Raw genomic sequence first — 16,774 nt, 5'->3', positions numbered from 1 at the left:
ACACTGAAATGGAGCTTTCAGAATGTCGACTTTGTCGGTTTGAATTTTCTATTTGACGTTATCTGTATAAATAAGTACGGGTACGAACATCAGATGATAGAAGTTGGATAGCAAATAACATAAAACTGATGAATGTAAAACGCGAACTATAATTTACCCCTGTCTTTATATCAAACTGAGGTTCAGAGTCGTAATAATTGATAAACAATAGGTTTCATATTGAATAACATAGCAAATATCTCAGTATTTAGGTTTCATTATCAAAGTTTTTTTATTTTTTACTTTGTGGTTTTTTTGTTTTACGAAAATAAATTTATTTAAAGATACAAACGAACCTAACTAATGCTGCGGCGTCGAATTTAACCGCAAGTTATTTATCATTCTCTAGGACAATGTTTCAGTTAACAAGGGTCTTTGCTTGTTTGAATTATTCTAAATGTAATTCTAATATGGCGTTATATTCTATAGCCATTAAACTTTCATCTGATACAAAGCCTAAATATTACTAACTGCAAATTTCTGCAAATTAAACAAAATATTTCCTAAAAATCTTGATTATTGAATAACATAAGTACTGTTGGAGCAAATCTAACTGCTATGGCAACACTGATCCTCTTAGTTAATTTTAGAGACTTTTTGGCGGGAAGTCAACCTGAGCGGCAACTTTAAATTTTTATTTTCAATAAAAAATTAATTTTCCTTGCCTTTCATATCCTAAACGTCTGAAAACGAAAAATAAACGAAAATGGGTCCCCCTAACAATGGGGAGGACCCTGGGGACGGAAAAAAGAAACGGAAATATGACATTGTTTTCTTCGGCCCTCAAGATAAGTACAAAATTTTTACCAAACCCAACTATAAAAGACAATTCCAAGAAAACAGTACTGGTGATTTTACAGTATTTGTTCAATCAACCGAACAGGAAAAAATAGGCAACAGAAATACCATATCACTAACGAAATTATTCACAGAAAATGTTAAGGGCATTACTGGTGTCCACCGTGTCAATGCGCACAAAATTGGAGTCTCTTTTAGAAAAGCCATACCAGCCAATTATTTCCTTAAAATGGATGATTTCTTAACTAAAAATAAAATGAAGGCATTCATACCGTCACACTTAACAGAGAAAATAGGTATTTTAAAATATGTTCCCAAAGACATGTCCAATGAAGAAATTTATAAAAATATCACATGCGATGCTGAAGTTATATCTATTAAAAGATTTATGAAAAAGACAAATAACATACTATCCCCATTGACCACAGTTGCAGTAACCTTTGCCACTACAACACTGCCACAATATGCTTATATTCAATTATTCCGTTATCCTGTACACCAATATATACCTCCAGTTTTACAATGCTTTAAATGTCTTAAGTTTAACCACTCGGCCAAAGTTTGCAGAAGTCCTCAGCAGATATGCTCCTCATGTACTGGTAATCACTCTTATAAGGAATGTGATGTGGAAGAAATAACTTGTGTAAATTGCAATGGATCTCATTTAGCAATATCCAGAGATTGTCCAATAAAAAAACAGAAGATAGAAGAAAACATGAAGAAATATACTCAGCAAAACTATGCCACTGTGGTGAGTTCTCCACCATCTAATGATTTGAAAACCTTTCCACTTCTTAATGTAAATAATATAAATAAGTCTTTAGATGTAGATACAATTGTCAACAATGATATTATCCTGAATGCTATTATAAAATCATTATTGGCTCTAGGTAATAACAAAATTAAAGAACCCTTAACGACTAAGAAAATAAAAGAAATATTTATATCAAACTTAGTTTAATGGAGGATTATTTACATATAGTTCAGTTCAATATACAAAGTTTACAGAGCAAGAAAACATTGTTACAAAAGTTACTTGCAGATAAGAAAATAGACATTTGTTTACTTAATGAAACTTGGCTTACTAATAAATCTGTTATACCTAATATTCAAAATTACAATTTTATTTACAAGAACTCTGAAAATAGATGCAATGGTGTAGGTATTTTAATTAAACATGGGTTGAAATATTCTGTATTAAACACTAATTTTCATGAAAATATCCAAAACATAGCCATAAGTATTGAGACAAAGTCAGGGAATATCAGTATACTTTGTGTATATTGTCCACCTAAAAGTGGCAGATTTAATACTAATAAACTGAGGCATATTTTTAATAATATTCCCAAACCTTGTATAATTATGGGTGACTTTAATGCACATCATATCAGTTTTGGTTGCAATAGCAATAATAATAGAGGAAATAATATATATAACTTAATTGATGACTTAGATTTTTGCATATTAAATGATGGTACTCCAACAACATGTCCATATCCCAACAGACAGGCTTCTGCAATAGATGTCACTCTTGTTAGTCCTTCGATTGCTCATTTGTGTAATTGGCAGGTTCAGGATGATCCTTTAGGCAGCTACCACTATCCCGTTTCCCTCTATGTAAATATTCAACCATGTATGTATGAAGTAGGTCCTGTGGAAGAAAGATTTATTTATAGTAAAGCTAACTGGTCTGAATATTATGCTCTATCTGAAAATTACTTTTCTAATTTAAACATTGAGTCTGAAGATTGCCTAGAATTGTATAATAGTTTTGTAAATACTTTAAATGATTTAAGAGATATAACTATTCCTAAGAGTAAAAAAAATAATTGTAATATTGTTCGTAAAAAACCTGCTCCATGGTGGAATGTAAAATGTGAGGTAGCCGTGAATGCATCTAAAGAAGCCTTAAAGCAATATAAGTCATGTCCCACTATAGCTAATTTTATAGAATATAAAAAACTAGATGCTCAAAAGAAAAGAACTATTAAAATTGAGAGCTCAGAGTCATGGAAAAATTTGTGTAGTAGCTTTAATAGAATGACTCCAGTTTCAAGGATTTGGGATTATATTAAAAAATTTAAGAGAATCGGAAATAGTAGTCACAATAAGAACTTTGATGATACATGGATCCCAGCTTTTCTAGACAATCTATCAGACAATAACAGCTTCAATGTAGACAGATTGTTATCATTGTTTCATAGTGCTCATGAAAATGCAGCTAATTCTTTTCTTAATAAACCTTTTTCATTTACCGAAATGACTGCCTCATTACAAAGTAGAAAGAACACTACACCAGGCTTAGATAATTTACCTTATTTACTTATTAAAAAGTTACATCCGAATGCCCAAAAAATACTACTTTGTATATATAACAAACTTTGGCAATGTCATATTATACCAAAATCCTGGAAAACTCAATGTGTCATTCCAATATTAAAGCCAAATAAACCTATAAATACTGCTTCTTCATACAGACCTATATCACTATCTTCATGTTTGGGAAAATTATTTGAAAATATGCTAAAGCTACGGTTAGAATACTTTTCAGAAAGTAATAATTTAATTCCTGCAATTCAGCATGGTTTTAGAAAAGGTAAAAGTTGCTCTGAAAGCTTTGTGTCTTTGATTCATGACATTAAACAAGTCAAACTCAGTAATTCTAACATGGTTTGTGTTTTCTTAGACGTTAAAGGTGCTTTTGATAATGTAAATATAGAGCAGCTTATTGAAGTTTTACGAGACATTGGCATACCAGGAAGTACTTTGAAATGGTTATTTGAATGTTTAAGTAATCGAACTATTTATGTAAAGTATAATAATAAACTACATGGCCCTAGATCGGCTAATAAAGGAACTATGCAAGGTGCTACTTTATCTCCCTTGCTGTACAATCTATATACTTCAGAGATTTTGAAATATGTCAATACTGAATCAGTCAACATCTTACAATTTGCAGATGATTTACTATTGTATAGTATAAATCAAAATATAGATATAGCTAAAAATAACCTAAATAATGCTTTAAACCAATTATATACATATTATCATAACAAACTTAAATTAGAAGTGAGTCCAGAAAAGAGTTCACTTTTAATATTTAGTAAAGAAAATACAGCTATGAAAATTCTTTATAATAACAAAGAAATTCCCATTGTAGACCATCATAAATTTTTGGGTGTAGTTATTGATTCACATTTAAAATTTGATAAACATATAGACTATATTAGTAAGAAGGCTATGAGAAGTATAAATATCTTACGTCATTTAGCAGGTACTTACTGGGGATCAGACCCCAAAACTATGAGTATGTTGTATAAAAGCATAGTCAGAAGTCACTTTGATTATAGTAGCTTAGCTTACATAAATGCTAATAATTCCTTCCTCTGTAAATTGGATAAAATACAAAACATAGGGTTAAGGCTAATTTGTGGAGCAATGCGCTCTACTCCTATTAACTCATTAGAAGTGGAAACTTGCATACCTCCTTTGTTCCTTAGAAGGCTTCAACTAGCAGAAAGATTCTTTTTAAAGTTAGTAGCTTCAGATAATCATCTCAACACTAAACTTCACAATATGAGAGAGGCTTTGCACTTCATGCCAATGCCTACTATATCTCCTCAGTCACTTCTTTCTGGAATTGAAATTTTAACTATTTATAGTCATGTTAAAAGTAAAATGCAAGATGTACATAAATGTAAGAAATGGCCAATTTATGAATGCTCATATAACAGTCTCATAAACTATGATAGAAATAAGTTTCATTTAGATATAATAAAAAATAAAACAGATTTTTTAGAATTCAAACATAAAAGAGCCGATTGTTATTTTGTGTATACAGACGGATCTAAAGAAGAACTAAATGTAAGAGCAGCCTTTTATGATCCACAAGCCAATTACAGTGAATGCATTCAGTTGAATAGCAATTTTAGCATTTTTTCTGCAGAAAGCTATGCTATCCTTAAATGTTTAATGTATATAACTAGTAGTGTAAGTAATGTAAATATTGTATTAGTCACTGATGCTAAAAGTGTTTTAACTTCATTGTTTTATGGACTTCGGTCCTACAAATCTAACTACATTTTATTTAAAATATATACTCTCATAGAAAATTTGTACAACAGCGGCATTAATATAGAATTTATATGGGTTCCCTCCCACAGTGGTATAGACGGTAATGAGATTGCTGATAGTATAACACATACAGATCCTAATCGAGATGACAGTCAATCACAAGTACCATTCTCCGATTACTATATTTACTTCAAAACCAATTGGCGAAAGCTTTGGAAAGAGCACTGGGATACTGCAGTTGAGACCAAAGGAAAGTGGTATGCTGAGGTGCAGAAAGACTTACCAATAAGACCGTGGTATGATAAACTTGGCGCAAAAGGAAGTCGGAAATTCATAACAATTTTATCAAGAATGCGGCTTGGTCACTGCCTTATTCCTACACATCTCCATCGAATCAATATCTACGAGAACAGTCACTGTAAACATTGTCCTGAAGAATCTTCCGATTTGCAACATCTTGTTTTCAGTTGCCCAAAATTTAACAACCAGCGACAGTTACTTTTAAAAGAATTAACAGATGCTCATCCAGAAAACCAAAATAGTTTACCCCGCCACATCCAAGATTTATTAAATAGACCGCAGTTTTTTGTTTATATTTTTAAATTCATAACAACCACAATAGGAAAGATTTAATTTAGTTTGTTTATTTGTAAATATGTATACGGCCAAAGGACTTGAATCCAGGTCAGAAATAAATTTAAAAAAAAAAAAAATAGTTAATTTTAATAACCGCAGTCTGACTTTTAAGAAAACTATATACGAAAACTAAATAATTTATTTCATTACGTTGTATGTTTTGTATATATTATGTTAAAACTACCTACAACGATAACTCCTGATGTACTTACGCTGTACATTGTAGTGTAATGAAATTGGTGAACGCGTTCGCCACCTATTAACAAGTAAATCACTTATCGCGTGCACGTAATAGGAATTCTATCTAATGTAATTATCATCAACACGACAGCGTGAAGTAATTGAACATTGTTTGTTGTACATAGGTGATGAAGGCATGAGGGAAGAAATTAATTGCTATCCACTCAGCAATGAAGTGCTTACACCAAGCATCATACACCTCGAAACTCATATAAGTAAACTAGTAATTATACAACAATTGCTTACGTCTGTCAATGATAGCCTATTTTAACAATCTGTATTTATAAGGGTTTTTTCCCTGTCATTTAAGAGCCAATATTGAAAATTTAAAGGAAATAGGAGAAAAAATAGAATTAAATTAGATTTAAAAGTGGTGAACTGCCGTTATTTTAATTAAGTAAAGGGCCATTAATTAACGCCCTCGGGCGTCCTTTATTTGTCGTACAAAGGAGCCGCCGCGAATGTTTTAGGCACTGAATCAAGTAAAGGGTAAAATTTACCCATGTTAATGTTATGTGCTAAATAATTTACTTTGTTTTTTTTTTTAATGTTAATGGACCTTGCGACTATTTTACATTTTTCTACAATTATAAATGTAGATGGATGGATAGTCATTACTACGTGACTTTAACGACTGAACGGATCTCTTGCTTTCATTTCTATTCTCTTCTTTTCTATTTCTCTATTTCTATTATATTCTCTTAATCCGATGTCTAGTTTATGCCTCGGTTGAAACAAAAGTGTCGTTTTCAAACAACCGCTTTATAAATATTAAATACGACAGTCAAGTATTTCTTATAATACTACATATAAAAATATAAGTAGAGTTTATTACTATTTTAACACAATAGAACTGTTGCAAACAACATTCATTTGTTCGTTTTAATTTTAAAAGCGTGACTTTGCATTAAAATTGCGGTAGAATTAACAAAAATTACGTAAATGAGCTCAACCATTGCAATATCACAAAAGCTCTTCGCTCACGATACCCATTTATTTCGACGCTGAATTGTAGTAATGAAACTTTTTATTATCCAAATGTGTAATTGCGAACATAATGTGTATGTGCAAAATTGTATACGAAACGTACGAGGGAAATATTTATTTGTATGAATTATCAATGAAAGTAATCAATGTTCGAGTCCGCAGCAACTTTAACTGCTATATGAGTGACATGCTAGACCTGTGGAAAAATACCACCACAAAGAAGACAGGTGAAATTTTAATACAAATTTTGGCTGGATGGCGATTGTGTAATATTAAAGTAGGCCCACAGTAGTATTTCATAATGGTATGTAACTAGTAACTACGTTTAGTTGGTTAACACTATGTGAAAGATGCTGATTTAGTTTCTAATTAGTTTGCGGCGGAATGGACTGGCTTATGAATTTTACATTAGGTTTGCTCAGCCTGCCCACTATCTTGACGCTACTAGTTTAATTACTTTATTCATCTGCGTTAATATACATTTTTTAAATATTGCCCTGTTGATAATGTTTCGTAAACTCATGTTAAATAAATTTAGCTGTAAACAACGTACTTTTTCAAAGAAACGTAAAATGTAAACCATTGGTTTTAGTAGCCTTTGTTTTTTTTTAGTTTTGTCCAATTATTTATTTTCTTTTATTCTATATTTGTATTTCTATAAAGTTAAATATGTACATTTTATGTAAGTTTTTATTTCATTTCATCGCTTCAGTTTATATTTTTCTTTAAGAATTTTGAATTGTTCCATCTCGATATAAAATAAACCTAAAATTATTGTGCAAGGAACATCCCGGCTTCTAAAAGCGCGAGTGTACTGTAATAAGTATATGTAGTGAAAACTAAACGATCAATCGAATTACCCGCGCGTCTCGTACGAACGCTCCTTATATTAAATCTGCACCAGCTGCCCTGGGCCACCACTAGGGGTGGCACCTTTTCTGCTCTGATTTGAATTAAGAACGCTGCACACCTTCAGTTTTAACTGTACAGTTCAACTGTTTAATTGTAGGAAAAACTGAGAAATATACAGTTTAAGTGACAGTTAAGATTTTGCCTACACACGTAGAAGGTATGTAGCGGACTTGTATAGTGACATCGGTTAAAGTTTGACATCGATGTCTGTGGGTCATAGTGGTTGGTGTGAAACATGCCATGGATATAATTTATTCGTCGTCAGCTATGGACATGTATTGAAAAGTCACTGATTGACATTTTTTTTCGCCGTCAGTCTTCGGGTCCACGTTTATTCATTTTGGCAGCCCTACCGGAACATCAGTGCACGTACTCTGATAAATTATATTTAGAAAATATTGCGGGCACTTTTAATCTGATTTTATCGGACAAGCTTGATAAAATAGTTGTTGGTATTTTATAACACACAAGCTGAGTTTTAATTTATTTATTTTTATTTTTAGGACTACGACGTATGTAAAACATTTTTAATATCTTACGATAAAATGTACATAAGACATTCAGTTGCCTTTTATTTTCTGGTATGTATTAAAGAAAATTAAGCCTAATCAATAAAATAACTTACTCGATAGCTCCTTTCAATGAACACTCTTGTTATTAACTCTTGAGTTAATTGAGCCTATCCTTCCGTAAATGTTTTTAACACAATTAATTTCGTTTTCGTTGTCTTTTCTCTCATATTGATTTTTTTAAAATTATATTAATAAGATTTCATAGCAATAATATGTGCAATTTATCGGATGCTATGTGTAAAAAAATTGTAAAATAAGACATGCGTGTTTGTAATTCAAAATTCATTTGTTTTCTATAATATTACAGCATATTAATAGTTTATTCGATTTTCAAATGAGTATTCAATTGTCTTTCTAACAAAGAAATGTTTTATCTCTAAACTCCCTCAATTTTATTGTAACAAAGTTTTACAACAAATAGACGTCTAAAACCTCTGTTTCTACATTGTATAGTATAACAATAACTACGCGAGATAAACTGCTTTTTCCGTCCGCTCGCCTGTTAACACTTTATTAATAGGTCATCGCCGTATTGAATAATATGAATTTTACGATTATTTTTTCCATTAGGCTAAATGTGCAGTCTTAATCAGCATTCACCGTCGTTTACTAATAACTTAAATAGTTACTTAGAGTATTATTTATACTAAATCTACAGTTAGGGAGATTCCCTTACAGGCCATGTAACAACAATTCGTGCACGAGTTGTTAGTTAGTCTCTGGGTGGGAGCCTTCTATTACTACATATTGTTATCTCTGTAATTTCAAAAAACATGTAAAGGTTAACAATTTGTATTAATTAAATACAAGAACAAAAACTTTTAAAATACCTCTAACACTCCCTATGGCGAATATTTAATGGCTGCGGAATTATTAATTTTCTGAAAACAATCGAAGCAATTACAGGCTGAAAGTGATGTTAAGCGTGTAAGAATCGACGACGTTTAAATAAATCTACGATATCGTATGAATAAGACTTAAGATTAAGACTTAATTAATCGACGATTTATAATGAAGACTTGGCCCTTCGTATACAAAGGAACGTAAATCTTCGAACCGGCGATTTTATTTGGCAAGCGACTTGCGTAACATAATGTCATAGAGGTTTGTTCAAAGGCACCGTAATTCTTCGTGAGAACAGTAGCTGCGATTTTCAAGATGGATGCGATTCTCGCGACACAGGTATACAATATTAGTTTCCAAGATTTAATTTTCCTTGTGTACGAAGGGTCTCATTGCTATGTTGTTATTGCGTTTCCTCTGTCAAAAAAATTGGAATACACATTTTGCCATCTCTCTCATTGTCTTTTGAGTAAACAGATATATATTACAGGTCTTCGTGGATAATAATTAGCAGATCAATGCATTAATAACGTTAATCTACGTGTTTACCATGCGTCATTCTAGATTAGTGTGCTCTTAATGCAATCTATGTCTATGACAATATTAGATTTAGTATGCTATTAATTCTCGGATAGCTACATTAATTAAACAAATTCCTTACATCATTTCAATTTGATCAATCGTTGTATCTGTCTAAACTATCATTTCAGATTTTTAAAGTAAAAAAATCTAACTGCCGAAACAACTAGAAAAAATTCAAATAGTAATTACATAATAAAAATTGTTTCCGATTTACATATTATGTAATATCAATGTACAGATGTAAAGCGTTCGATGTGACCTGCTTTCCGAGTTACTAAGTCCTGACTGGCTCAAGCCTGCGCCATCGCTACAACGACCTAATGTGCTCTAAATTGCTTTGATCGTTTTTCGGGAAGGTTAATGAATTTTCTCGCTCCAATAATCTAACAACCGTCGAGTAAATACGGTTTGAACGTTTACACCATGCGACTGGATTATCTGTGTAGCGATTATTTTTATAGAAAATCTACCATTATTTTTCACATAGGTGTGTCGAAATATACTCATTGATCGACAAGTTTTTCAACTTTGGTATTTCAAGAAAATTAATCGGTGGTCGATTCGTACAACGGTACAAGGGTTTTGATCAACTTCAGTAGTAAACACATGGTAACATTTTTGCAGGAATCTGGAACGAGTCCGTGATTATACTGGGTTCGAGTAGCGCGAGTCGCAGCCGATAGCTTCTCAACCACAACAACTGCCCCCTACCGCGAATTCCGCAACCTCCCCACCGTCTAACACAAGATGGTGCGCGAGAAGAAATCGCCCCACAAAACTGACTCACAGAAATGTAAGTAGCTAGTGTTAAGGCTATGTGTTGAACGTTAGCAAATTTAACCTAAATAAGCAGTTATATAACATAGGTTGTATAACACCTTGTCCTATGATTCTTTATTCCTTCGTCTACATATTTGAAGTTTTTTTTATTATAATTTAAAAAAATGGCCGAGTTTGTAAAATAAATTATTTCTGTATCGTACATGCGTAGCCTTCGGATTTTATCCTCAATATCCTGCAGAGGTTTAGTGAAATACATTGCCACTGAGCTAATATCGTACGAAAAGGTAACAAATTGCGTGATAAACAGCACATATGCTAAAGTTGTTGAGGAAAAATATGTTGTATACAAGCAATTTTTTTTTTTACGGTTTTGTTACAAATATTAGTATGCGAAGGAGGGGTCCTTATTTGTTTACTAAATCTGTCAAGTAAACGATATAAGATTGTTTTTCTAATAAGGGTTGGGTAGTCTTAAACGTCGCTTAGCAGACATAAATGTGATGTACCCAAACTAAGCCTATTGAAAAAAGGTCGGTCAATTTAGATTAAACATAGTCTTGTGCTTATGCTCATTCAGTAAATACCAAAATAGTCATCATCCTCTCTTTGCCCTTTACCTACTCTATATGCGGTGCACCAGGTTTTCGTACAGTATATTTTTTTATATTATAAGGTGACATACGAGCAAACGGCCATCTGAAATAGCGACCGTAGCCCCTAGAAAAGCCGCAATTGATGATCCGCAAGATGCGTTGATTACCATTATCCGATGGAGGAGAGTAAGCAGAGAAAGAGAATATTTCCTTTTCCTATATGTCCCCTCCTCCGTCAAATCCATTTCCCCTTTCCACCCTATCCTTATAAGGAAATAATTTGAAGGGAAAGAGGACCGAAAAGACCTTCACGCATACTCCTGAGATGAATTGTTTCCACTCGACGCCTATGTTCAGTGTGTTCGTGGTATTGCACCGGTCCAGCCTGCCCATTTGTACAACAGCAACAAGCTGGCGACTACCACTGTCTTCTAGATTGATCTATCGTTCGTCACCCTACTAATGTACCAATCTTTATATATATTTATTTAAAGTTGTCCTTATCACATGCAATTCTTCCCTGCTCATAACACTCATCTTTTCATACATGAGGTGAATGTAGACCTAATAACGTAATTACTACTTTTTTATACTATTAGGTGGTAAACGAGCAAGTGGCCATCTTTATCCGCCAAAATAACGAAGCGACTGTTGCCCAAAGACAAAGACAATTACAAAAGACAAAGACATCCACCATTACCGATGCATCGCCTACCTTTAATTGACGAATACTTTGATATACGAGGGTGAGTGATTATAATAATGTAATACAAATTAACAATGAAGTCAATAATTTAATTTGACCAATACATTTTTTTTAATTAACCAAACAATTTGTGTAAAATATAACTTAATTTTTTGTCATATAAAACTAAAACTTGTATAAATTAATATTCATACCTCGTCAAACAAGCGGAGTAATTTATTCCTGTCATGGCAATAGGAAGAAATATAAGCGTTGTCTCCTGGAGGTGAGTTGTAGAGCTTCATGTTTTGTTAAAATAAAAATGTAATAGAAAGACATTGTCTAGTTAAATTCTTTAAGCGTCTAGTAGATGGTTTTATTGCCATATCTAAAATGGCTTGTAATGTAGAATCAGTATTTAAAATTATGCCATTCAGAACTAACTTTCCTTAATTTTTATAAACGACATTTATAACTATTTAAACGACTGACTGTTAAACTACAATACGTTTTCAACTTTAATTTCACACGTATAAAGAAAAGTAGAGACATCTATTCCTTACAACATTAATCACGAATGTTTCGTCGTGACGCTTAAAGATATTGACCGCCATGTATATATAGGTCATATTTTAACGGAAAAATGATAATGCCTTAATTTATAAAGACCCATTACTCTGCGCTGGCAATTTCCGTAAGACTCCGTTTCCATCAAACCATCTTTATTGAGGCTATTAAAATAAAGGAAAGGTTGATAAACAGTACGTATTTTATTTTACTGGGTAATAAAGCGATCCCAGGTGTACGGTATTGTGTCAGTTTATTACTTAGCGTTAATTTATCGAGATGTTTTTCAGAAAGAGCTATCGCATTACCTTCAAAGATGTCTAAGATCTAGAAATTTATAACAGATTACATATGTTTTTTTCTTTTTCTGAGTCAATGAAGTACCTACGGCATAATGAGTAAAATTTATGCTGTCGACAAAAGCACTTATTTCAAATATATTCGGTTAATAGTGAATTAAAATTAATAGCAAAGTTCCTGAATCAAGTCGAAAATATTCAAACTTATTGTACAGGAATTCAGTAGCAATTCTACGGCCCTTTCAATGTAAGTCAAGTGGAATTAATTGCGAGATGTCAATCGATTTATCGAGACATTTGCTGGCAATTCAAGCATTAGTCCTTTGACAGAGAATTCTTAGAACAACTCCTAAATCGCTTAGAAATGTTATTTTCAATATAAATTTTAAATTTTTCTGCATTTATCTAAAGTTATAGTATCTAACATTTACACAACCTAGCAAGTAGACTGTGATAATTTAAAAATGTATAATTTGATTTAGGGTTTCTGGATCGCTAGAGTAAATTACTCGCCGTCGCCATGGCAACCGTCTTATTAAATCTATCTGCGGTTAGGAAGATAGATTAGAAAATACTGTCGCAAATTGTTTTTATTTTATTTAGTTTAAAGTTGATTCTATAAGCCTACGCTACCCGGGTAGCAATTTTTGATTAGTTAAACGTTTTGATTTTTTTTTTCATTACGAATGTAAATGTATTTGACATAAAATGTAACAAACATAATTTATATACAGTTTCAGTTTAGGAGAAGTATTTTACATGCGTATAAAATAATGTACAATACTTTGTTCGTGTTGAATACTTTGCCCATTTTCTGAACCAACGTATAGTCAAAGTTTGTGATCTTTCTCTCACTATATTTGACAAAATACAGATACATGTTTTAAATAGAGTATTTGGTCTCAGAAAGCAACGATGAATCGGATATAATATACACTATGCTGTGTTTTACTACGTTCTTACCTTAATCTCAGTTACATATGATGCATGAGAAGATTTGTTTATTCATTGATTAAAAAAAAACTTCACTGTATGAACAACAAAGATTTGTAAACAACAATACTGATTGTTGATTTTGATAAGATCTCTCTTTGTATTTTTTCAAAAACTTAGCAACTCGTTAATGTTTCAGTTATTTTTTTTTAATTGTTTCAAATTCGAGTGCGTTTATCGAAAATAGCAAATACACAAATCGTTGTGTATTTGCTATTTTATTTTAGAAGGTTAAATGTTGACGACGACGTTGTAAGTAATGGTTTCTATTTGTATAGAATAAGCAAGCAACGATTCAATTAATTTTAAGTTGACAGCCACTCGAATGATAATTCTTACCTACCTGTAATTAAGGATGAGTTAAACCAGTAACATTTCCGGAGAAGAAATGTAGTTAACCATGACATATTGCAAAGGTTATCGGACTATAAATGCAGGTTTTCCTTTTGAAGTCGACGTCCTTTGTGTTGTTGCAATCACAATAATAAAACTAGTTTGACATGAAATGAAGATGTAATAACAACATGTGTACGTATACGTAAAATGCTTGTGGAATGAAACACGAAGTTGCTATAGCAAATGATTGGAAGAACTATAAACAAATAATTTTATTAAAGAAAATAAAAATATTAAAGGAATAGTTGCGGATAGTTCTAGTTAAAAACGTTACAAAAATTTTTAACAATGCTTATTATGTAATCCTATGATAGTTGTAAGTATTATTATATATATTATTGTGTCGAATTTGCAATTCGTGTGAGCTTTACATGGCTTTCAAATTGGCGTTCGGCATTGGTAATTTGCATCTGTACTTGTTATGCATAAAGAACAGATACTGTCCGTAATTGCGCTATTTTCGAAATTGTTTACTATAAAAAAAAATATGATGGTTATAAATACTAAACACGGTCAGAAGTAAAATATAAAATAAGTAAACCTTTGTTATTTATAATAACAGGTCAGTTAATTGAAAACATATTTAGGAAAAAAAACGTGCTTGTCTACTTAAGTGGAAAACATATATTTTTGCATTTTATTTCATGTAAACAGGTAAAGAAGCTCAAGTATTTCGACCCTTAAATAACATAACAAATTTTAATTATGGCTAAATTAATATCATATTTTGTTCAATAACAGTCTTTCCTTCTTCAGTTATTTTTACAATTTCTAAAAATCACAGTTTCAAATCGATTTCTCTAGTCAACGTTAAACGTTGTTCAATTGTTCGTAAAAAGCCCTCGCAGCTTTTAAAGCGTCTATAACGAACTTATCTTCACAGGGATTATCGTCAAAGAAAAATGCACCGCATTTTAAACTCTCTGAACAATATGTATTCATCACTTTTTCATTGCAGCAGGATAAAATTGCACTGGCGCAAGGGGAAATAGTTTTCGGTTGATTTACGTCTTCGCCATTCCTCGTAGCAAGTATGTACGATAGTTCTTCTACTGTAAAACGGTCGTCACTGTTTAGTTTTTGTTTTCCGATCTCTCGGCAGCCAGTTTTAGCGAAAATGGTGATGATTAGACTGAACGTCAGTAGTTTGGACGGCATCTGTAATGAATGTTAAATATCGACTGTTTTATTTATTATCAACTACTTACTTTTATTTAAAGGTATCATAATTATTATTCTTTTGTTACTTTGCAACTGATTTCGACGATTCTTTTTGCTTTTTTGTTATTGATGAACTGCTGATGATGAGAGAAATACGAGAAAAATGCGCTAAACATCTTTCATTAATGCTATATTATTGACTCATAGCCTTTACAAAAAATGTAATATTTAATTACGTAAGTAAAACATTCTCAGATTTGCTAGTTCATATGAATGTACTTTTAAAACTGGTTTTATGTATATGCTTCACTCACCAAAAATGTCTATTTACAGAGTTAGTAATCTTCTTAATAAATTTTCATTATTATATTTTAATTGACATACAATTATTTGCCAAAATAGAGGCTAATTAGCATAGGTTAAATTAGTATAATTCATATTTAACTTAAATTAATTTATATTTTATGAAATAAACAATGTTAGCTGGTATGAATGCTTAAAAAATTGTATATCAATTAGTTTCAAGTTTTGTTTATATTTGAGGAAAAAACAAAACAAAACACGACAATTTAAACACAATAATTAAATTACGGAATAATAAAAATGTAACTTACTTTGAATACTATCAAGTCACTTCACAAATAAATTGCAAATTAAACTTATAAATAAATCTTAACATATAAAACGCTTAATCTTAATTTTGAAACGTCCGTTCAAGTATTCAACACTTGTTTAACTGAATGTAACTTTACACACAGAGCCTTTATTTAATGTTTTTTCCATGTTTTCTCGGAAATTGAACTCAGATTCTTACTAGAAGTGGTATAATTGTGAACAAACTTTTTAAGGAAACTTGCGACAAATGTGACGAAAATTTAGAGAATTGCTTCTATTATAATTATATAATACTTAAGTTTTTCTTAATTGGTGCTTGGAGTGGGTTAGTTCATATGTTCCCTTAGAAATATAACCTCAAGGGGTAATAGATGCCCAAGTATACCCCCTTAGAAAATTCAAACATCCTTTGTAGTACAATCGCGTCGACAACAATTATAATTAAGAAGATTAAATCTCGTGAGTTGTCATATTTAAGTTAGTCATTTTAAGAACTCAACTTGTAAACAATAATATAAGAATTTTTTATCGTTTAGTTGTTTAAAAGGTTTTTATTTTTGAAAAATACAATTTTTTTTTTAAAAACAAAAGATACATTATACATAACAAACAACATTCTATACATCTGTTACGCATCGGTTACGTTAACTGACCACAAATCACGATTACGCGATAATCATGATCAATGTTTTTTTATAAGAATTAAAAAAAAACTTGGAAATTCCTTGACGTCATCGTACTCGTAGCTTGTTGAACATGCTTGTTGAGCTTTAACATTAAAATTGCTCTTTTGATACCCATTCATTCGTTTTTACGATTATAAATTTTAACGAGTAACATAGTGAGTAACGTAAAATTTTATTTTGAGCTTTTGGTTAGTTAACATGAACATAATTTTTAATTATTTGCAACATAATAGGAGGTAATTGTGACTTTAATTTGGATCATTAAAAAAACAGCTTCGAATTTTATTTTTATTTATGTATTAAATTACCACAT

The 16,774-nt window shown here is 31.4% G+C and overlaps 1 protein-coding gene and 1 long non-coding RNA gene across 2 annotated transcripts in view; one reads left to right on the top strand and one right to left on the bottom strand.

Moving 5' to 3' along the window:
- LOC106720302 overlaps nt 1-16,774 on the top strand; it is a 132,157-nt gene that overhangs the window by 10,588 nt on the left and 104,795 nt on the right. Inside the window, exon 2 of the mRNA XM_014514915.2 lies at nt 10,308-10,476. Coding sequence (XP_014370401.2) covers nt 10,431-10,476 — 46 coding nt within the window. The 5' untranslated portion in view covers nt 10,308-10,430. The remainder of the gene's footprint in view (nt 1-10,307; nt 10,477-16,774) is intronic.
- Nucleotides 1,999-5,455, bottom strand: LOC106708106. Its single transcript, XR_001356874.2, has 3 exons — nt 5,195-5,455; nt 4,322-4,471; nt 1,999-2,488 (listed from the first exon to the last, which is right to left on the bottom strand). It is a non-coding gene; the product is annotated as an uncharacterized LOC106708106 (long non-coding RNA).

This window comes from Papilio machaon, chromosome 8 (assembly GCF_912999745.1).
Source record: "Papilio machaon chromosome 8, ilPapMach1.1, whole genome shotgun sequence".
NCBI lineage: Eukaryota > Metazoa > Arthropoda > Insecta > Lepidoptera > Papilionidae > Papilio > Papilio machaon.
The sequence above is the reverse complement of the archived record's forward strand: the minus strand, read 5'-3'. Positions and strand labels throughout refer to the sequence as shown.